This window comes from Notechis scutatus, chromosome 8, assembly GCF_049901735.1.
Source record: "Notechis scutatus isolate UNSWTSFEM ecotype Mainland chromosome 8, rNotScu1.2, whole genome shotgun sequence".
NCBI classification, from domain to species: domain Eukaryota; kingdom Metazoa; phylum Chordata; class Lepidosauria; order Squamata; family Elapidae; genus Notechis; species Notechis scutatus.
The window spans coordinates 25,665,781-25,689,208 of record NC_142016.1 but is presented as its reverse complement, the minus strand read 5'-3'; the positions used below and the strand labels follow the sequence as shown (position 1 = coordinate 25,689,208).

Below are 23,428 nucleotides of genomic sequence, written 5' to 3'. Positions count from 1 at the left end.
CAGGCTTTGGCAACCATTTCAGTTGGTTATACCATACATATGAATACCCGCGAAAACATAAGAAAACATATATATATATATATATAGAGAGAGAGACACTGCAGTCAAAACAGAAGTTAAAGAGAATTTCGTAGATATCGGTTATCTATTTTTTTCTGGATCGTACTTTTTCTCTTAAAATAATTTCTGTAATTTGGATGATAGTCAGAGGTTACTTGGAAAGGGAAAGCAAGATTTCAGGGATGTATCTAGGCATGGTTGACTTGATAAAAAGATGTTAACAGTTATTTGTTTATTATCAATAATAATCCAACTATTTGTAAGGTCTCACTAGGGGTTAGGAGTCATTATATCCCCAGGGCAGATTTATAAATGTTTCAGAGGAACATTTTTTTTCTCTTTGTTTTGTTCTAATCATCCCGGAAAGCAAGAGCGAAAGACACAGAATTGAAATCAAGACACCGCCCTGAGCTGTCTCTAAAGCACGATATATTAAATCAACTCTTACCCTTTTCCCAACAGAAAGCACATGTATTTAAATATAAAGCCATTACAAAAAAACCATATATTTGAATTATATTCCCTGTCCCACTTCAGGCTGTGGCATAAATCGTCTTTGGTGTAACCAAACCCCTTTCTGTACGTGTAACAATGGAAGTCCTCACCAAGCTTGATTCTGACCTAAACAGGTTTGAGTATCCCGAGACAAAATTTCAATCATGGACTGTAACATTTTCATTGAGACAGTAAAGTCCTAGGCTGCAGCACAGCCTCTTCCCTCTTCATTTACCTATGGACATTCACCATAACTCCATTCCTGGAGAGAGAAAACATAGCGAATAACTGAAACATTCCGTTCTGAGACGGTGGGGTTTTGCCGTTGGGGATTCCAGGCTGACCAATGACCTCCATGTCAATGTGGACAGGGATTCCCCAATGGTCTTAACCAGTCTGCCCTTGATAGCAGCAAGGCATGGAGCTGGGGTTCCCCCCCCCTCCCCCATTCTGGCTGTTCCCTGCTCCCTGTTACTTTGGGCACAAGAGTCTGTTGAAGCAGAAGGTATTGTTGACCATGATGAGATTTGGAAAGTTCATCCGAATCAGGTAGACCAGGCCTCGTGGTACGCTCCTTTCCTCTACCCATGTTGTAGCTGGCTGGTGATGGGAGGGAACATCTCATGGAGGGTCTTCCTGGTGATTTTGGCCAAGTTTCTCTGATCCGTCCGGTGTCCTTCCGTTTGATTTGGTGGTAGGGCAGCAGCCTTACGAGGCGTTGAGCAAAGAACGGCTGTAGAGGCTCTGGTAGTAGGAACCAGTCTCGCTGAGCGAGGTGGAGGTCTCGTAGGTATGTTTACTTTCCACCGAGTGTGGGGAGTTGTAGCCGCTGTACGCCATAGCCTGCTCGTAGGATTTCAGGTCAATCTTGTGGCTTTGCTCAGTGGACATCAAATTGGTGATGGAAAAAGGATGGTTGAAGTTGAACTGAGGGTCCATTTTAAGATCGTTTGGAAGATCCAGGTTGGTAATGGAGTTGGCAAAGTAGTGACTAGTCATAGATTGGGAGATGGGAGCAGGGGAGGCCTCAGACGCCGGGGAGGAGCCCTGAGCTCCTGAACAATCAAGCTGGACCAAACTTCTTTGCTCCTCAGAACCATGGGAGGTGTCCGAATGACCGGACTCGGCTCCTTCTGAACCAGGGTTGGGACTCTGACCTTCCTGAAGGCCTTCAGAAACCTTTGAGGCTTGCTCTCGAGCATGGGAAGCCTTGGAGTTGCTCTTCTTAGCCTTGTCCTCGATTTTGAAACGCTTCTGGCGTCTCAGGTAGCAGCCATTTTCAAACATGTTTCCTGAATTGGGATGGAGGGCCCAGTAGGACCCTTTGCCTGGCTTGTCTGGTGAACGGGCCACCTTGACAAAGCAATCATTGAAGGACAGTGAATGGCGGATTGAGTTCTGCCAACGTTGCTGGTTCTCACGATAGTAGGGGAAGAGATCCATGATCCACTGGTAGATCTCGTTGAGGGTCAGCATTTTGCTGGGGGCCTGCTGAATGGCCATGGTTATGAGGGAGATGTATGAGTAGGGCGGCTTGGCATGGGTGAGCGTGCGCCGGTAGGACTTGTTGATCTCCTTGGGCCTGCTCATGTTTGGGGAGGAGTAACCCAGAGGGGCCATGGGTTGGCCAACATTTTGGTAGGGGGACAGTGAATTGAGAGTGGGGGGGTTGGGGTCCCAGTGGCGTCAACACTGGGCTGACTGGAGACGCTACCGTCGGGAGACCCATGGGGCTGGTAGCATTGGTCAGTCCCGTGACTGAAGGGTTACTCAAGCCGCTGTTTGGGTAACTCATATTGATAGAATTGGGAGAACTCAATGGATTGAGAGTCACGTAAGAATTAATGGGGTTCATCGGGCCCAAACTGGACGCCATTGTGCTGACGGAAGGAAACACCTGAGGAAAAGAGAAGAAAGCATTGGTCAGAAGATAAGTTCTGTGGGGAGAGAGTCACAAGGAGACACAGCAGTTTATCTAGGGAACTGAAGGACAGGGCCCCAATGATTCATAGGGGCTAGCCCAATGTAGTTTCATGGCATTTACAGAACAACTGTTATCTCTGCTTCATTGAATGGATCAACCTAACATTTTTTCTACGAGGTCTTGCATTACCTGCCACTCACTGGAAGGAGGTTTTTTTTTTCTGCTTCCTTTTCCAAAAACAGCCCAAAATGCCACCAAACTATAATTTTGAACGTGACAGAAGGAGAAATTTAGTCAATGCCTACCTGGAATGTAACCATATTGATTACATTTTATTTTCGTTAACTGTAAGCCCTCGGCTAGATCAGCAGAACAGCCAGAAGGAAACAGTGAATTTGCATAGGGTTTTGTGGAAGACAGGAAGTGCACCTGAAGAGGTGAGCATAGGGTGGGAAGACCCAGGTTCAGATCCCAGAACACTTCGGATATTTCTTGGACCTGAATCGTGAACAGAAAGTGATGGCAGAAATTTTGGGCTCAGTTGTGTGTGGTCGTAAGTCAAGGATAACCTGCATAGTTCCCATCACCAGCACTGGCAACACTGTGATGACCGTGAAGACTGGACCTTGTGGTTCAACATCTATTTTTGCAGTTCAGCTAAAAGAGAGAATATCTCTCTCAAAGTTATCTAGGGAAGGCAGAACAAGAAGCAATGGGTGGAGAGAAGAGAACCAAGGTAGAAATAAGAGGACATTTCCTGACAGTGAGAACAATTAATCAGTGGAACAGCTTCCCTCCAGAAGTTGTGGGTCCTCCAACACTGGAGGTTTTTAAGGAGAGCTTGGAGAACCATTTGTCTGAAATGTTCTAGGGTTTCCTGCCTGAGCAGGGGGTTGGACTAGAAGACCTCCAAGGTCCCTTTTCAACTCTGTTGTCTGTTATTTTGTGCCTTGTGCTTAGGAAAGAACACTTTGGAGAGTCATCCTCAAATGACATCTAGTCCTCAAGTAGTAACTCATCACCTCAGAGCAAAAAACGAACTTTTCGTTGACTCTGATTTGGCTGGCTTTGTCTTGGATGCATATTACAGCTTAGTTTGGTGGGCCAAACCTTCTAAATCCTTTTTAGAATAAGGGAAGGAGATTAGTTGTAACCAAGGCCAGGGTCCCATTGTCTCTGAAATCATAGATGGCTTTTGAACCTTCTTTCCTTATCTTAGATTAGAAGGAGCTATTTCAGGGCCACTCGAAGACCCTGGTCACATGACTGGGATTTACTAGCCAGATGTTTCTTAGGTCCAGGAGGGCCTTTTCCCCCTAAGCTGGACCGCAATCTTTGGAACAAGCCCTGGGAGGATTCCTTGACAAGGGCGTTTTGAAACCCGTGCAAGAGCCCTCATCCCTTGCTCCGGGGGTCAAATCTCTAAGGGTGAGGAGGAAATACAGCTAGTCCTCGACTTATGACCACAAATGTATGTTGCTAAGTGAGACATTGGTTAAGGGAATTTTGTCCCATTTTACAACCTTTCTTGCCAGCATCGTTAAGTGAATCCCTGCAGTTGTTAAACTAGTCACATGGTTGTTAAGCGAATCTCACTTCTCCGTTGACTTGCCTTGTCAGAAGGTCGCAAAAGGGGAATCACGTGACTCTGACCATCATAAATACGAGTCAGTTGCCAAGCGTCTAAATTTTATTCATGTGACTGCTTGGAGGTTGCAACAGTCGTAAGTGTGAAAAATGGTTACAAGTCACCTTTTCAGTGCTGTTGTAACTTTGAACAGTCACTAAATGAATGGTTGTAACTCAAGGACTACCTGTATATCTTTATAAATGTAGGGCAATGTGTGCTGTTTGTCCAAGATCCCTCATGTATTTACAAATAAGCCAGCTGTGCTGCATACTGAGGGGTTTGATTGTGTCTGACACCAGAATGGATGCAGCAGACATAATTTGCCACATAAATTATAAATTATCTGAGAGGGAACAGTTATCATAATTCTTTTTACTGACTCCTCTAGGCAGCTAAAAACAATAAGGATGAAGCTTATCCTGGCTCAGTTGTTCAACTGGATTCTCTTTGTGGAGTCTAAACATTTCTGCATAATCCTGTGAGCCGCAGCCAGCTTTTTCTTCAAAATGAAGATTCACGGACTATATGAACTATTAGAATCATAGATGATAAGTTAGGCAGCCTAGAGGGCCTCAAGTCTTCCAGTACTTGAGGGCTGCCATAGAGAAAAGGAGGCCAACCTGTTCTGCAAAGCCCCTGAGAGGCAGGACAAGAAGCAACAGATGGAAACTAATCAAGGAAAGAAATAACCTGGAACTAAGGAGGAATTTCCTGACAGTAGAACGGTTTGCCTCCAGAAGTTGTGGGTGCTCCAACACTGGAGGCTTTCAAAAATGGACTGGACAACCATTTGACCGGAATGGTATAATACCTCCTGCTCAAGCGGGGAGTTGGACTAGAAGACCTCTGAGGTCCCTTCCAACTCTGATCCTATGCCCCTTGGGGGATCGTGGGCGCGGCGGGTCGTCTTTTGTGAAGGCTTCGTGACCTCACGGGGGCTCAAAAGGGCCGGGTGGTTCGGGAGAAACGTAGGGGCCTTTTGTGGGGTGGTGGGCTTTCGCCGGAGTCGCCGGGCCTTCCAAAAGGGGGGCCAGGGGGGGGGGGGAGTGTTGCTGGCCGGCGGACCGGTTGGGCCCGTTCTAGAGTGTATCAAGGCCAATTTAAACCTGGAATCAGGAGCTGTGGGTTAAACCCTCCAGATGTGACAAAGATGTGGAAAACCTTGAAGAATTAATCTTCGTTTTCTGGAAAGGCAAAGCAAATTTGGGCATGAGTTCCCTCATTTCTCTCTCTCTCTCTCTCTTTAATTTGCATTTGGTGAATTCAAGCATTTTTCCCTCCAGGTTTTGATAAGTTTCAAGGTGGGGGAATAAAAGAGCCTGAATTGCAGTTTTGGGGAGGGAAGATTTGGTTCCTCCAGGGCCGCTCTCATCTTCCAGATAGGCCCAAATCCTCTCCAAACAGCCCAGCAGACGCGGGGATTGTGCAAGCGAGCCCGGGGCCGTCACCCCTCACCCTTCCCCCTGAGTAGGCAGCCTTGGACGTTAGCATCTGTTGTTTGCCTGGGGTCTGGCAATCAGCGCTGGCCTTGGTTCTCTCCCAAAAGGACAGAGGGAACTCTTACCCCCCCCCCCACACACCCCACGTGGACAAGATGACCTTTAGAACACGAGAGCAGCAGGGACTGCAGCCCACCCCTTAGTTGGGAAACCAGAGTTCTTCAACCCCCTGGTGCAATTGAGAGAGAGAGAGAGACAGAGAGAGGGATGCAGAATTTAACAGAATAATAGAGTTGGCAGAAGGGTCCTTGGAGGTCTTCTAGCCCAGCCCCCTGCTCAAGCAGGAGACCCTATACCATCCTGAACCAAATGGCTGTCCAATCTCTTCTTTAAAAACCCCAGTGCTGGAGCACCCCCTCTCACCACTTCTGAAGGCAAGCCCTCCCACCGATTGGCTGTTCTGACCTTTTCAAGTTTTCTTCAACTTCTGTTATTTTATCAATCCAGTTGACCTCTGGCCCATGCCCCGCTGGTGTGCTTGGCTGCAGTTTCCATCCTGGCCCCTTACCCAGTATTGCGGGGAGAGGTTAGGAAAAAGCTCCATTCCATCGGGATAACAATCGATTAACTGGATTGGGACAATCACTTTGATTTCCCAGTCAGAGGGCAAGCTTGGGAAGGCTTACTCAGAAGCACGTCTTGCATGTGATCCCAAAAAATGAGCCCCCCGACTCCCGTCGCAACTTTGGCCCCAAGCAATTGCAACATTGTGCACCCTGGGTCCCCCAGACTACTGTTGTTTTTTAAAATGCACATTTTGTCCTTCCTAAAACACCAAGCTGGTGGCGAATGACGATCCCGTCTGTACGAGCACCTTGAGTTGGGGATCAAGAGCTCTTAACTAAAGAACTCTTGATCCTTTAGGGCTAATCTGGGTTCGATGAATAGATTTTGAAAACTTCCAAAGACTAACCCACCCCCGCCCACCCCCATCCTCCAAAGTTGGAATTCATTGGGCTACCTTTAGTTACACTTTTTGCAATATAAGGAAAGAGTCAGACAGTCTGTTCCCTCTTAGAAAGAGCATGTTTCTCATAGATGATTCCTTTCTCTAATTTTGCTAATAGCCAGATTATTTGGTTTATAATCCAAAATCTGCATGAGATATGCATGACAATAATTCCAAAGAAACATGCATTTTGGCCTTCCTTCCTTCCTTCCTTCCTTCCTTCCTTCCTTCCCTCCCTCCCTCTCCCTGCCTCCTTTCCTTCCTTCCTTCCTTCCTTCCTTCCTTCCTCCCTCTCCTCCCTCTCCCTCCCTCCCTCCCTCCCTCTCTCCTCCTCCTTCCTTCCTTCCTTCCTTCCTTCCTTCCTTCCTTCCTTCCCTCCTCCCCCTCCCTCCCTCCCTCCCTCTGCTGCCTCCTTTCCTTCCTTCCTTCCTTCCCTCCCTCCCTCTCCCTGCCTCCTTTCCTTCCTTCCTTCCTTCCTTCCTTCCTCCCTCCCTCCCTTCCCTCCCTCCCTCTCCCTGCCTCCTTCCTTCCTTCCTTCCTTCCTTCCTTCCCTTCCTTCCTTCCTTCCTTCCTTCCTTCCTTCCTTCCTCCCTCCCTCCCTCCCTCCCTCCCTCTCCTGCCTCCTTTCCTTCCTTTCCTTCCTTCCTTCCTTCCTTCCTTCCTTCCTTCCTTCCTTCCTTCCTTCCTTCCTTCCTTCCTTCCTTCCTTCCTTCCTTCCCTCCCCTCCCTCCCTCCTCCCTCCCTCCCTCCCTCCCTCCCTCCTTCCTTCCTTCCTTCCTTCCTTCCTTCCTTCCTTCCTTCCTTCCTTCCTTCCTTCCTTCACTTACTCACACTAAGGATCCCAGCAGCGGTAAAAAAAAATGTAAAACCTCTTCTTATCAAACAAAAATCAGCTAAGTATACAAAGGCAAAATAGCTATTCAGTTGGGATCTTCAGCATGAGTGGGAGGCATCCCAAAAGAAGGGTGACTCTGCTTACCACCCAGGAGTGGGGTGGGGGCAATGGATTAAAGTCCCTTCCCCAACCAGGTACCCTGTGCTTGTCCTGATGACTGCAATTCCCAGAATCCAGGGCACCAGATCGGGCTGAGCCAACCTATCCCAACCTCCCTGCGAATTTCATCCCCACCCCCCAACTCCAATTTGCTGGCTTCTGGTCAAAAGCAAAATTGGAGGCACAAGGAGGAACTACGTGGCAAATGCCGTGTCTGTGCTGTCCCTCGGTGTTTGAGTTGACTGCATGTTCTGTCACTCTTGATCAAACTTTAGCCAGCCAAATCGGACCCCAGGCCACAGGTGCCCCCCCATCTCTTCCAAATCTGGCTGCCAAATTGAAGTGAAAGCAGGCAAGAACGGTTATGATTCAGGGTGTGCGAGGAGGCTCGGGTTATCGAATTACCGTTTAATTAAGGGTAAGAACGAGAAGTCAAATAAATTTTGCTTCTTTCTGGATCGGCCTCTTCAGGAAGATGTCCTCCTTCTAGCTTCCTATCCAAAAGCTGAGCGTGGCCTTGCCTGAAAAAAAGCTGCCACTTCTTTTGTACCACCCCTGTGGGGTGATTTCCCAAACCCTAACGCTGACCCCCTCCGCCAGTCCCCAGCCCAGGTATGGCCCTAGCCTTGGGAACAATTGAAGGAGACGTTTCAACGGAAGACAATTGAAGTCTAGTAGTTAAGGCACCAGGGTGGGAGAGCATGAGCTCCCGTTTGCCCTGCTCATGAAAGCCGGTTGGGTGACTTTTGGTTTGTTTGTTTGTTTGGAAAATGCATATGGCTGCCTCTTCACTCACAGAAACTCTAGGCGGCTTACAGGCAATCAAAACACAGCATAGAAAATAAAACTTTGGACCAATCACCAAGAGACAGTGAGTTCTAGTCCCGCCTTAGCACGAAAGCCGTATGGGTGACTTTGAACCAATCACTTTCTCTCTCAGCCCAACCTACCTCACAGGATTGTTGTTGTGGGGCAAATAGGAGGAGAAAGTTGTGTTGGATATGTTCACCGCCTTGAGTTATTTATAAAAACAAAGAGGATGGATGGATGGATGGATGGATGGATGGATGGATGGATGGATGGATGGATGTCCAAGCTGCTTGCAAGAGTTCTGTAGGTTGGACTACAATGGTTACTTCTTGCAAAAGACCAACCCAAGGCTCTGGGCTGTTGTGCAAGGCTTTCAGGGCAGGACCCGCCTTTCCTCCCCTGAGAACTGCCGCACCCTAGGCCAGGAATCGCCCCTGGTTTTCTCTCCCCCATTATGAGAACCAGCCTGCTTGGGATGAAACTCTTGCAGCTTTTCTCCAAGCTCAGCTCACCCAAAAGTGGAGGTAATGAGTTAACCATTTTGGACCCTGAGCCGGTGGGGGAAGACAGAAGCTCCTCAAGGAGCAGGGATTAGGAAGGCTCCAAAGCAGATATGCATTATTGGGGGGAGTGGAAGTACCAGAATGATTCAGCTGAAGGCTATTTTCCTGCCCGGGAATCAATTTTCTGAATACCAGCCTGCACTGTTCAAAACACAGGGACAAACATCGTGCAAAATGCTGCCTTCCTCCTGCACCCCTCCGTCCAGTGTTCGTGGTGATTGGGGGGAGTTCCCTTCCAACTGTCCCCTGACCTTCACTACTGGCACCTTCCAGAAATGCTGGCTTAAAGCAGGAAACTAAATGAGAAAGGGTTGGCAACTTTAATCCTGAGGGCCCTTGCCAGCCCTAAATTTCTTACCACTCCAAGGACCTTGTCCCTCACACCAGGGGTCTCTAACCTTGGCAACTGTAAGAATTGTGGACTTCAACTCCCAGAATTCCTCAGCCAGCTGATTGAGGAATTCTGGGAGTTGAAGTCTACAAGTCTTAACGTTGCCACGGTTGGAGACCCCTGCCTAACACTGTTGCGGGTTGGGAAGCCGCAGCTTTCTCTTGCACCCTGGTTGGTTGGTTAGTTGGTTTGTAGCCTGCCTTTATTCTTTTTGCAAATAACTCAAGGAGGTGAACACCTACCTCCTCCTATTTTTTCTTCAACACCAGCCCTGTGAGGTGGATTAGGCTGAGAGGGAGTAATTGGCCCAAAGTCACCCAGCCACTTTCATGTATTAGGTGGCACTAGAACTCCCAGTCTCCTGGTGATTGTCCCAAAGTCATCCAGATAACTTTCATGGCTAAAGTGGAACTAGAACTCACTGTCTCCTCTGGTGATTGGCCCAAAGTCACCTAGACAGCTTTCATGCCTAAAGCGGGCTAGAACTCACTGTCTCATGGTGATTGGCCCAAAGTCACCCAGCTGGCTTTCATGCTTAAAACAGGACTAGAACTCACAGCCTCCTGCTTTCTAGTCTGGTGCTTTAACCACTAGACCAAACCAGCTCCAAAACTGGCAAATCAAACTGGTTCCACCACAAGGTTATTGGAGCAGGAGAATCGTGCCTGGTTTTACCCGTGTACCAGCCTTGATTAAAAAGGGTTGGGCGATTTGTGTTTCAGCAGATGGTGTCAATCAGGCTTCTAACACTGATCCAGGATATGAATTATTTGTTTGGGAGAGCCCGTCGTGTAAACATGGCCATCGGGCTTTGTTAACAGGTCCTAGCGCACTATATGAAGCCAGCCAACGTAGTATTGGGAGAGAGAGAAAAGGTTGCGCTCAGTTGCAATCCCAACACAAAATGTCTCACAGCCCCTCCCCAGATCTTAAGCCGACTCACTCGGTTTTCCCACTGTCACTTCTAGCTTGCTATTCCAACTTGGCCATTTTAGATTTTCTTAGCAGCGCAGAAGGAGAGATTGTTAGTCCACGGTAGCAAACCATCAGAAGGCATCTGGTAGCCCCTTCCCCAGCTAACCCACTGCATTAAATTGTATTAGTAGGACATGGTGCTACTAAATTCTTCCTAATCTTAACATACAAACGGTTCCTTTTAATTTTGCCTTTTCCGTGTTAGATTGAAATTGGTCCCTATACAGAGAGGGCCCCCCCCAGACAATATCAAATACCTTTCTATATTCCCCAAAGGGCTGAACCCTCAATATGTGTAAAATAATGCCTCCGCCTCCCTTCCTGCTGCTTCCTTGCCTTGCGAAAAACTACATCATAAACCTGAAATATTTTTATTGCTGAAAATCAGTCGATGTTTGCAGCTGTTTTTGCTGATGCTGCAAAGCTTTGCCTGTACTGGCACCCAAACCAACTGCGACGAGAAAAGTCGTAAAATGGAGCAAAACTCACTTAAGAACTGCCTTGCTTAGCAAAGGCAATTTGGGGGTCAATTGTGGTCGTAAGTCGAGGACTACCCGTGCACTGAATGCGTGCATTAGTCTTGAGCTATAAATACCAGTCACACTTTTCTGACCTGGCAGAGAATCAGGATTAAAAAAAAAAAGAAAACCCTCTTTATATTAGCAAAAATAATGACGGGTGTTCCTCTAAGGGGAAAACACAAAGTAAATTCCCGATAAATATTTGCTTAGTTGCCTTCGAAATGGGGCACAGTTTAAGCTTGCGCCTATCTGCAATGCCATCCTGATTAGACACAAAGGATTGCACCAACGGGAGATATTTATTACATGGATGGATGGAAAGAAGGAAGGGCAGTGAAAAATTTACAGCCCTTTCCACCATCCCTGGCTTCTGGACGGTCTGTCCATCCTGCTCAGCAGGTTTCTGTTTGCTCCATTCCACCAAGACCACAGAAGGTGCTAAAATTAAGTTGATTTTCCTGCCGGGCAATGTTTGGACCAATTTTGAAAGTCTGGGCGCTGGGCGTGATGATGGATTGGTCCACGAAGCAGGAGGGGGGAGGCATGGAGGGGCAAAAATGAGGTGGTTGTCTTCAAAACTGCTCCCGGCGCCAACACCATCTGAGCTTGTAATAGGGTTCTTTTTTAAAATAATAATAATAATGAGCCCTAGTCTAGAAAGATATCAACCATAAAGTGGCCAAATTTTTTAACAGGTTCTGCTCCTCTTTCTCTGTTGCATTGGTAAAGAAAAGCTTCTTGTCTTGCAACGTAGTCAAGTTGCCACCAAAGGCAAAAGAGCAGGTCTAATTTAAAAATTTGGTCAGCCTTTTTTTGTAGGAGTGGGATTCTGCCAACCAGCCGGAATTGGTTCGCTAAATCAGAAGTTTCAAGTTAAGACATCCGGAAACAGAATAATAGGACTTTCTTTAAAGTCAGCATTTTATCTGTGCCTTTCTCATGATGCTCAAAATTAAGAATTTCTTCTTAGTGTAGCCCAGGGACTACAACGGTGGAAAGAGAATGTATAGAATATATTTCAAAAGGCTACCAAATAGGGCCAGCAAATACCTATGTTAAGTTATTGCAGTGATTCACTTAACAGCGGTGGCAAGAAAGGTCATACCGTGGGGCAAAACTCACTTAGCAACTATCTTGTCTAGCGAAAGAAATTTTGGGCTCAGTTGTGGTTGTAAGTCCAAGACTACCTATAAAATATTTCATTAATAACGTTAACATGATTCTGACTAAGACAGGAATGCTTCGGCTAGGCTAGGGTCTTTCTATATAATCTTTTCCCCCTTTTGTATGTATGGTGGAAATAAATGACACAGCCCTTCATTAATCCAAAGCTCTGAACTGAATAGATTGTATTCAGTTTTTTTACTGTATTCTGAATGTTTTTGTTTCAAAATACAGGAAAATTATCAACAAATGAACGTATGAATAATCTGAAATGCACACTTCCCAATCAGAAGCTCATTTACAAAGATCCCAGTTCTGCTATGATGATAGGTGACTTATTTTAAAGCAAGTGTTGAGAAAGTTGCAAAGTGTGTGTGTGTGTGTGTGTGTGCACATTTTTGCTTGGAAGTGGCGAGCTGCTCCTTAATAGCATGGCATCAGTCCAGATCTGTCACTGCAATGAACAGGATCTGGAGAATTTAGTGCAGATCTGTCTGGCTCTAAACAGGTCATTTTCTTAACTTTTCTTTTTATTTCCACATTCCCAATGTTCTGGTAAAGATTGCTTTTTTTTTTCCAAAGTAAAAGCACGCTGGGAATATCACTACATTTATTATTATTCCCACTTTTTGATAATGCAGAAATACTGTCAGGAGTATCTGTGAAAGGGAGAGGGAGAGGCAAAAAAGTCAAGATGGCAGCCATACCTTTGAAGCCCACTACCTTAAATATACCTAATTCCATTCAATAGTATGTTCATCGTTCTAAGATCCAGATTTTAGGGAATTGCTTAAAAATACGCTCTTCACAAAATCTTGGAACCTTTAATTTGGGTTCCTGAAGTTGGCACCAGGATTCCAGAAATGCATTTAGAAAGTTTTAGGGGTTTGCCCAGTAAGTAAATTCCCTTTCCTGTTTTCATATTCTTGTCAATGAACAGATGAGTCATCCTTCCTGGATCTCCAAAGGTAAGTTTTAAGTAACAGAGTTGGAAGGGACTTTGGAGGTCTTCTAGTCCAACCCCCTGCTCAAGCAGGAGACCTATTCTTTCAGACAACTGGTTGTCCAATCTCTTCTTGAAAACCTCCACTGATGGAGCCCCCACAACTTCTGGAGGGAAGCTTTTTCACAGATTAATTGTTCTAACTATAAGGAAGTTTCTCCTTAATTCCAGGTTGCTTCTCTCCTTGGTTAGTTTTCATCCATTGTTTCCTGTCCTGCCTTTGGAGAAGAGGTTCACACACACCCCTCTTCTTTGTGGCAACCCCACAAATATTGGAATACCGCTATCATCTCACCCCAGTCCTTCTCTTTGTTAGACTAGACATTTCCAATTCCTGTAACTCTTCTTCATATGTTTAACCCCCAAGCAAGTCAATAATCCTCACCTCCCTCCCCGAATGCCCCACGGAAGAAGACCCACTGGTGGGTGTAATGCCAGGTAATTCCCTCAACTTCCAAAGTGCTGGAAGTTCATGAACACAAGGTAACCACTGGCTGCTCTTCCACCACCGATGGATCTGAAATCGCCTTCCAGGCTCAGAACAAACCTGAGACCAATTTATCTTCCCCTCCCGAGTTTGTGCCAAATCAGATCTTTTTTTTTTTTTTTGACTATACCGGTCCTACTCTGGCAGGCAAAAAAATAAATAAATAAAAATTCCTCCTATGAGTTACATCAGGAAGTAAAAACCCCAAAAACTGGCAAAAGTTGTGGTGACAGCATAGAAAAAGAGGGCAAGGAAATCACCTGCCTTCCGTCTGGGTCGGCAGCAGCGGGCACAACTTTTATAGATGATGATGAATGGGGCCTGCCCCAATACCCACAACCCCTCCCTGATCGCTGCACATACATACAGGTGAGGAATTGAGTCACTCTAGAGCAGGGGTGTCCAACCTTGGCAACTTTAAGACTTGTGGACTTCAACTCCCAGAATTCCTCAGCCAGCTTTGCTGGCTGAGGAATTCTGGGAGTTGAAGTCCACAAGTCTTAAAGTTGCCAAGGTTGGACACCCCTGCTCTAGACGTTTGAAAGAAGGGGCGTGAGCATTGTGCTCTGACACCCAGGGGGTGGGATTCCAAGCAACCTCACAAAATAAATAAAAATAAATAAAAACAAATCAATGGAACCCTGGTTGGTTTCCCCTTCCCAACCCGCCATCGTCGGAAGATCCGTTCTAATCCTGTGCTCGTCTTCCAAGGACATTTAAATCTCCTCTGGGGGTAGTCCTCGACTTACGAGCACAATTGAGCCCAAAATTTACGTTGCTAAGCAAGACACTTGTTCAGTGAATTTTGCCCCCTTTTGCGACTTTCCTTGCCACGGTCGTTAAGTGAATCCTTGCAATTACTTCCAGAAGGTCACCCAAGGGGATCATGTGACTTTGGGACACAGCAACGGTAATAAATATGAACCCGTTGCCAAGACTCTGAATTTTGATCACGTGACCCCTGCTGCATCGGTTGTAAGTGTGAAGAAAAGGTCCTGAGTCACTTTTTTCCGCTTTGAACCTGTCACTAAAGGAACTGTTGTAAATCAAGGACTACCTGTAATACATTTTAAAGGGGCCTCTTTCTGAAATAACCTTTGTTAAGACTCCCAGCATTTTCCTGGTCCGCCCCTTCGGCTCCTATCTAAGGCTGTGTGCAGTTCATGTCCGTAAGGCTTCGTCACCTTGGGTGTGGGCCACACACTCTTTTTTTTATTGTGCAGGTGTGTTTGCACGTAAGCTCAGCCTGGCCCTGCCTTCCGTGGGGAGGTGGTCATTCTTATCCTGGAGTTATGAAGTATACACACAATGAACAGTTTCTCTCCTGAGCAATAATAGCTGCCCATCCTGAGGCCCGGGGCAAAATAGTATGGCCTTCGGCTTGGCGGTTCTCAATCCCTCCTTCAGCTTCCTCAAGTGATCGTTCTTTCGTTTGGAGCAGAACCTAGTTTACAGGTCTAAAAAATTAAAACAGTTCGGATAATACAGGTAGTATCCTCAACTTAACAACTGTTCATTTAGGGACTGCTTGAAGTTACAACGGCAATGAAAAAAAAATGACTTATGACCATTTTTCACACTTACAACCGTTGCAGCATGCCATGATCACGTGACCAAAACCCAGGCCATTGGCAATTCACTCATATTTATGGCAATTGCAGTGTCTTGATCCCCTTTTGTGACCTTCTGAGCAGCAAAGTCAACGGGGTAGCCGGATTCACTTAACAACTGTATTCCTAAACACATGAAATGATTCACTTAACAACTGTGGCAAGAATGGTCATAAAATGGGGCAATCTTCTAATCCAACCCCCTCCTCAAACAGGAGATTCTATGCTATTTCGGACAAATGGCTGTCCAGTCTCTTCTTAAAAGCCTCCAGGGTTGGAGCACTCATAATTTCCAGAAGCTCCATGGAACATTTTATTTATCCTCTTGTTTATTGGATTTATAACCATTTCTCCCCAATTTTATAACTGAAACAGGAACCTCATATGATAGTTTGAGCTGAGAGAGAACAACAGGCCCAGAATTTTAGGGGAGAGGGCATCCATCTGATTCTCTTCAATGCCAGTCCAGGACTTCACTACCATAATCAGTTTTTTAATGGGACAGAAAGGGGAAGTAATTCATAGGAGCATAATATTAATGGTGCTTAATTTTGATGAAAAGTCAATGAAATGTAAAGCCAAGTAATGTGTGCCTTTGTGCTATTTATTTCCAACTCTTGGCTCAGTAGAGGCTCAGTAAAATTTTCCCACTCTCTTGGTCAGTGAATTTCATAGCTGCAAACTTAAAATGTTCCACAAAAGAACCTCAGCAACGAGAACGAAGCTGTTGTGAATTTAGAGTTACACCAAAGTGCCAAAGTTACTGATTAATCTGAATCTTTCCAGCGGTTTACAGAAAAAGCCCCAATTGTAAAATCTTCCGCAAGATAATAAACATATATTAATCTGCAAGGCAGATGATATGAATCACCAGAGCCTCATTTTCCCACCACGTAACACCAGTACCTTTAGCCCAAGCACTATATTAAACTGATTTTTGTAGGCCTGCAAGTTTTAATTGGTTTCTTTCAGAAATGAAACTCATACCAGGCAGAAATGGCAGCCTACGATGGATTTTGGTGGAGCAGGATTGTAATTCTAAGAGTGGTGCTGAAAGTTAAGGAGGTGGGTGTTTAATCTGGGTGGTAGCTATATTGGTGAAGTGCTCCTACTTAACAAAACCTTACAATACAGGTAGTCCCCGACTTACAACCATTTGTTTAGTGACCGTTAGTTACTGGAACGGTGCTGAGAAAAGTAACGTATGACCATTTTTCACATGACTGTTGCGGCATCCCAGGGTCATGTGATCCTCTTTTGCAACCTGCTGACAAGAGAAGCCAGATTCACTTAACAACCGTGTTACTAACTTAAAAACTTCAGTGATTCACTTAAAAACTGTGGCAAGAAAAGTAGGGAAATGGGGGCAAAATTCATTTAGCAACTGTCTTGCTTAGCAACGGAAACTTTGGGCTCCCCTGTGGCCACAGGTCGAGGACTACCTCTATTAAATCTGCTTCCTTTTCACAACGTCGTCTTTCGTGTGCCTCTACTTAAGTCTGATGTATTCGTTTCATTTCATTTTATTTGTTAAATTTGTTTATAGCCCATCTTACCACGAGGAGACTCTGGGCGGTTAAATCAAATCAATAAAGCCATAAAAAGGATATTTACATTCAATAAAAATACGGGTTGCGATGAAAAGCTGGGGAAGGAGGGTGCGGAATGGGATCTTTGATGAGAACTCTAAATATTTCGCTAAAAGAGAAAGCCAGCTAAATCTTCCTCAGTCAGCCTACGGTCTGATTTTCCCCTTCGTGTTTATTTATATCAAAGCGGGCAGCTTTGGCACGGAGGAAACTTTCCCAGTTCGGGCAACCTGAATTAGATTAGCCAGATCACGGGTGACTGTCATTGAGCAACGGCACCCTGGCCTGTAGTGTCGCAACCTGGGCTATTGGATCTCAACGGCCGAATTAAAAGAAATCCGATGAAGCGATTGACCCCATGCCGTTCCTCTCCCTCCTTCGGCCCCAGTTCCTCTTCCGGCTACACGAGGTCCCTTCTTTTGCATGGACTCCCTGGACAAAGGGATATTCACGGCAGGGCAGCTTCCTGGCCAGTCCTGCCTGCAGAGGGTTGGGGTGGGGCGGGAGTCCGTTTGGTGCGCATGTTTTACTTGGGGGAAATCTGAAAACACCACCTTCCCCAAACCAGCGACCTGAACGAGGAAATGAATCAAGAAAGACTTCAGGATCCTCCAACAAGGCAGACATTGTAGGGCGTCCAGTAAAATATGGCCATTCTTTACGGACAGGCTGCTGAGAAGCAGGGCAGAAGCAGCCAATCTTTTAGGCTGAATCTGTTTCCTTCTTCCTCCTCTTTGGGGGCTTTCATCGTGTTAATACTTGGGGTGGTTTTTATCCTTGCGCTTAGTTTTTGTGCTTTGCTTGTTCAAACAGGAAGAAGAAGAAAAGAAACGAAAGAAGAAAAGGAATAATACCTAAGTGTGTTTGTGTGTGTGTGTGTGTGTGTATGTATGTATATCTATTAAATAAATATAATCAGCCTTGTAGTGCATGATTTTGAAGGTCTCTGGGCTCAGTTTACAGCTACCTAATTCTGAGAGTTTGCAACACCAAGTCCGTGTTGACAGATATACCTATATACCTATGTGTACGTATATAGGTATATCTCTCTCTGTGTGTGTGTGTGTATATATATATATATATATATATATATATATATATATATATATATATATATATATATACACATACATATACATATACATACATACATACATAAATACATACATATACATACATACACACACACACACAGTGGGATGGGTATTTTGTCAATAAATGTAATTAATTCACATAAGATCACTTTTATTATGATTATTGTGTTTCATTGTACAGTTAGCCAGATGTTCAAACTGGATTTGGCTTTTTTTTTTTCACTTATTGAGTTATTATTGTGATTCTCATCAACTAGAATATTAACTACAATATCCGTAAACAAAAGAATATTAGTATAACAACAAGAGAACTCAAGATGGTTGCAGCAAGGATTTCTGCTGTTTGGAAGAGCCACCAATACTTTTTTCCATTCCATACCATTTTCTTGTCCCCAAAGTAGAATTGATTGATTGCTCTCCCTTTGGGGCTTCCTTCTCATCCACCACAATCCTCACAATGTCATGGTTTCCCTCCTGCTCCTGGGCCCCTTCCTCATTGTGGGTGAGTGGCAGTGGTGGGATTCAATTTTTTTTAATTACCGGTTCTGTGGGCGTGGCTTGGTGGGTGTGGCAGGGGAAGGATACTGTAAAATCTCCAGTCAGAGGGGGTCTTTGCCGGTTCTCCGAACTACTCAAAATTTCTGCTACCGGTTCTCCCGAACTGGTCAGAACCTGCTGAAGGCCACCTCTGGTGAGTGGTCCACTGGGAGAACCAAATTTAGTATTAATAAATAAGGAGGGAGTGAAAAGAAGGGCAGGGGTGGGTTTACTGAGGTTTCCAGATGACTTATGATGCCTTATAGGCTTTGTGGTCTCGTCTACATTTCTCAGAAGGAAATAAGAGGGAAATAAATAGACTCTCTGGGGTTAAAGGCTGCCCAGCTAGGGTGGCCCTGGAAAGCTACTGAGATATCTGCAGTGGAAGTGATATTCTCCTTGGTTTTGTGTGCCTCCAGAAGCCAACTACTGACACGACCCCTGAATGCAGATTGGACAATCCCTAGTTTCTAAGCATCTCCCTTCCAACAGGCAAAAGAAATAAAATGAAAGATGAGAACAGAAAAAAATATGGGGGTGATGCTTGATATTAAGTCTGCAGCTTCCAAGGTGGTTAAAAAAAAAGAAAGAAAACAGAAGATAGTTCAGCACAGAGGTCTCCAGACTTGGCCACTTGTGGACTTCAACTCCAAGAATTCCTCAGCCAGCCATGGAGTTGGTCCACAAGTCTTAAAGCGGCCCACTTTGGGGACCTCTGGTTTAGCAGAAAAGAATGGGAAGATTAGGAAGCAGCCTTTGAGTTCTGTTAGTGTTTGAGGTGTCTTTCCGAACCTGGAGACCTTCAAAGACACCAAAACGGTTTGCCTCCAGAAGTTGTGGGTGCTCCATCAATGGAAGTTTTTAAGAAGAGATTGACAACCACTTGTCTGAAACGGTATAGGGTCTTCTACTTGAGCAGGGGGTTGGACTAGAAGACCTTTAAGGTACCTTTCGACTCTGTAATTCTGAAATTCTAAGTGATTGTTAGGAGAGCAATCAGGTTGTCAGGATTAACATCCTATTTGGCATGCAAAATCCAAGGCCACCAATTTCTCCATGGGCCCATTTCTTGCTCTTTGGGGAACGATAGCCCACTGTGAGGGGCAGTTATTTTTCTCTCAAAGCCTCCCACTGGTGTTTTGTCCCCAAGACCAAAAAACAACCTTGCAGTTCACAATACACATTAAGCAATTTATTGACTCACGCAACTAATATGGCAGCCTGTCTTATATGCCCAAACCCTGGGTGGTTCACAGCAACACCATAAAAAACATGTTAAAAAAAATGTCATTACGTGTTTCGGCTGTTTTGGGCATAGGGCGGTTACATTTGCAACAAACAAGGTTAAAACCATGATGTAGCATGAGGGAAGGGGGGCGGCATCCTGCAACTCAGTGGCTGGACCTGCATATAATCAAGAGTCCTATAATTGGTTGGTTTGGCCTTTAATCTGCAGAGAGCCCGCGACTGAAGACCACAACTGAGCCCACAATTTCTACTGCTAAACGAGACGGTTGTTAAAGTGAATGTTGCTCCATTTTATGACCTCTTTTGCTTCGGCTGTTAAGGGGATCGCTGCACTTGTTAAGTTAGTAACATGGTTGTTAAGTGCATCTGGCTTCCCCTTTAACTTTGCTTGTCAGAAGGTCGCAAAAGGGGACATTGTGACCCCAGGTTTCTGCAGCTGTCATAAATACGAGACAATTACCAAGCACCTGAATTGTGATTACATGACCATGGGGATGCTGCAACAGTCATAAGTCTGAAAAATGCTCATAAGTCACTTTTCCCAGTGCTGTTGTAGCTTTGAATGATACTAAATAAATGGTTGTAAGGGCTACCTGTACTAACTCATCGTTCTTTACAATTATTCTCAAGTGTGGTTTGTTCAGCAAATCATAGGAAACAAATCATGGTTTGAGCCCACTGGTGGGGAACGCTTCGAGGGCTGTCCTCTGAGTGGGTGATTCCTGCTTCCATTGGTGGAAAATAGTGATGCCGTTTTGTAGCGGCTGAAATCACGAGTGGTTCAGTGGATTACGTGTTTAGGGGCTGAATGACCTTCTGAATCTAATAAATCAGTCGTGGAACCCAGATCTCTTGCAAATGAGGCCAAAAACTGTCTTCCTGCATAACTGGTGGCTTCTACGGATTCACATGGACCCATCCCTTTGCAGTACTTATTGAACTCCAAACAATAACCTGCAGGTGTGGACAAGTCAGTTGACGTGATCCTCCTCAAGCCAATCTTTTGAGGTTTGAGAATGTCTCAGCTCAAACAAGGCGTATTCACACGTTCAAGCCGAGTGGAGGATTGGCAAGGTTTTACCGATCTTTCTTTAGCATTGCTGGCTCTCCTCCTTCCCAGCCTAATAATCAGGCAGACTTTAGTTTGTATACCTATGAGCAGGCTTTTGTTTGTGAGGTTTGTTATTTCTTTTCTTTTAGAAAAGTGTATTATTTTAATATTAAAAATATACTATGGTAATACTTACTATTATGAAGCATCCTTGGTGCTCTCTTGCTTGTTTTCTTTCAGATGTTTCATTACCTAAACTAGCCAACACCATCAATGCTAGGTTAACTCCCTCTCCCTCTCTTCTAGCACTGAAAATGTTACCTGGTTTGGGTAACGAAACGTCTGCAAGAAAACAAGCAAACTCAAAGAACACCAAGGACCCCTCATTTCAATCTTGAGCTACGAATATTATCCTTTATTAGTACTTATTATTATTATCATCTCCATTAAGTTTGGGCTAACTTACTGACGATACAGAATTTGAACATTTTTAAAAAAGCTTTTTCCATTAATTAAGGAAGGGATCAAGTGCTATTTATCCACGTTGTGCCACCCCTGACTCTTCCAGTGTTGTTAAAGGATCTCTTATTTGCAGAGATTGGTTAAAAACATGAGGTGGTATCTGAAATAGTGTTCTCCCACTATTTCTGACCATCAAATCCTTTCTGCTGCCAGAAAGTGATTTCCTAGTGAAAATAAATTTGGTCAGAGTTCCATGCCTCCAAAGGAAATTTAAGAATCTCTGTGCAACCAACCGATCCAACAGTGAAGATCAGCTGAAATTCGACGTTGGAAAGCTCCTTGACTTAATTTTGCAACACAAAAAAGATTTCCTTTTGCCAGCCTGGAATTTCTTGCTCATCTTTGAGTTATTGAGGTACAGAGAAAGATTGAGCTTTAATCTGCATTTACTTCCACTATGATCAGCAGGGTGCTGCCCACAGGTAAATGCGTGTGGATTTCAGTTGCTGCCTTAATCTTTTCAGAAACTTCCATTGACTGACTTAGTTGCAGAAGGGATTAAGGCCAGAATGGATGAATTTGGAGAGAGCTGATGGCCAAGAACTGCAAGGAGAGGAATTAGAAATTGTTGGCGAGGCAGGCAGCTCTGGTACAGAAGCACATTCTTCAGGTGGCAAGCATGTGCAGAGGGTAGTTGGATTGGTAGCTGAACATGAGCAGCATGGAAACATCATAGAAACAGCCAAAGATGGTTTCCCAAAAGGGTGTGTATGAAATCAGACAGGGTGGCAGTCAATCCACCGCCTACCCCCTGGCCAGCAAATTCCCCTCCCTCCACAGTGCCAGTTTATGGAGCTGTTTTGGAAACTGGCATTGCAAATTCTCATAATTAGGTAGCGGTAAACCGAACCCTTCAAAATTGGTGCATTACGAGGCTGATTACATTTGCTTATTTAATAAAATTAAAAAATAATTAAAATAAGGGCAAGAAAGATGTCCCTTTTATAAGTTTTTATAAGTGCACTTTTCATTGTAGTAAACAATCAGCTCAGCTTATTAAGAAGCTCTCATTAATTGTAACAAAAATGGCCACTATGGAAAAGGAATTGGGTTTTATTCCTTTAGATGAATATGATGGGGTTGATGAGGATTCAAAATAAAGCAGTGCTGGTACCAGTTGGTCGCCAAGTTGGTTTGAAGTGCCACTCTTTTATCCCAGGCATTGGGTTGGGAGTGATGGGAACTATTATCCAACAATTCTGTCAAGGTTTGAGGGAAATCTGAAAGTCATTTGGCAAGAGACCCAACTGAGAGAATTATCAGAATGAAAATTATTAAGATGGTTTGAAATCTTTTTTATTTACAAAGTTACTGGTTTATTTTAAGAATGTTTATTAGGTGTAATGCTGAAGAAATAATACTTTTTTAAAAAAAGATCATTAGATAAAATTATAAGCGACTTCTTTCATTTGTGGGAGCGGAGTGGAATTTCCAGTCTTGAGCAATTTATAAATAATGAAAAATGATTTGATTCTGAATTTTCTGCAGATACCTAATTTATCACTTTTGGAACAAGGACTTCTTAGGATTAGTGGATCTTAGCTTCTTAGCTTAAATGTCACTGAACTGTGCTCTAAGTTATAATTCTTTTTCCTTTTCATTAGCAAACTTCTGTTACGCCATATGAAATAATGATAATAATAATGCAAAACTCAACCAGCTTATGTGATCAGTCTATTTTAGTTTAAAGTGTATCTTAAATTGTTTAGTTGTGTTTAGTTTAGTTTAGTTTAGTTTAGTTTTCTCCCCTGGGCAAAAGAGACCATCTTGCTATTTGTAATATTTTGTAGGTTTTCCTACTTTTTCTATGAAATCTCATCTCAGGACCCTGCCATTATTTTCTACGCACGCATCCTAACCACAAAGGAAGCACAGAACTCTTCTTTCCCCGAAACCACCCAGTTTCCTTGCATATAACTTCTTGTCAACCCACCCCCCCCCCCGCTTCCCACTCCACGTACCTCTGTGGGTTCGTTGTAGTACGAGGTCCACTCGGAGATGTCGTGCGATTCCATTTTGACCGAGCCCAGCATTCCAAAATCCCGGAGAGGAAAAATAATGGCTTGTCCGTGCTTAAAATATCAAGGAGAGTGGGAAATCCTCGGATTGGTTTCTTGGGGAAGTTTAATGCTTTATTTTAATGCTTCTCTTCTACCCCTCAAATGCGTTCGTTTTGAAACTCAGCCTAAACCCACAGACCGAAAGAAAGAATGATCGCAGAATGATCTGCCTTCCCCTTTTTCCAAAGTGTGCAGTGGCACTTTGGGGGCCAAAGACTCAAGATGCCCAGAAGTCAGAAGAGTCAACAGGTT

At 44.6% G+C, this 23,428-nt stretch overlaps 1 protein-coding gene across 1 annotated transcript; it reads right to left on the bottom strand.

The window, feature by feature from the left end:
• Positions 1–469: 469 nt before the first annotated feature.
• On the bottom strand, positions 470–23,283 carry FOXA3 (forkhead box A3). The gene is given in 3 exon segments (XM_026689499.2): positions 470–2,223; positions 2,225–2,452; positions 23,078–23,283. Coding segments are annotated over 3 exon segments (1,260 nt in total). The 5' UTR covers positions 23,150–23,283; the 3' UTR covers positions 470–1,263.
• Between the last annotated feature and the right edge of the window lie 145 nt (positions 23,284–23,428).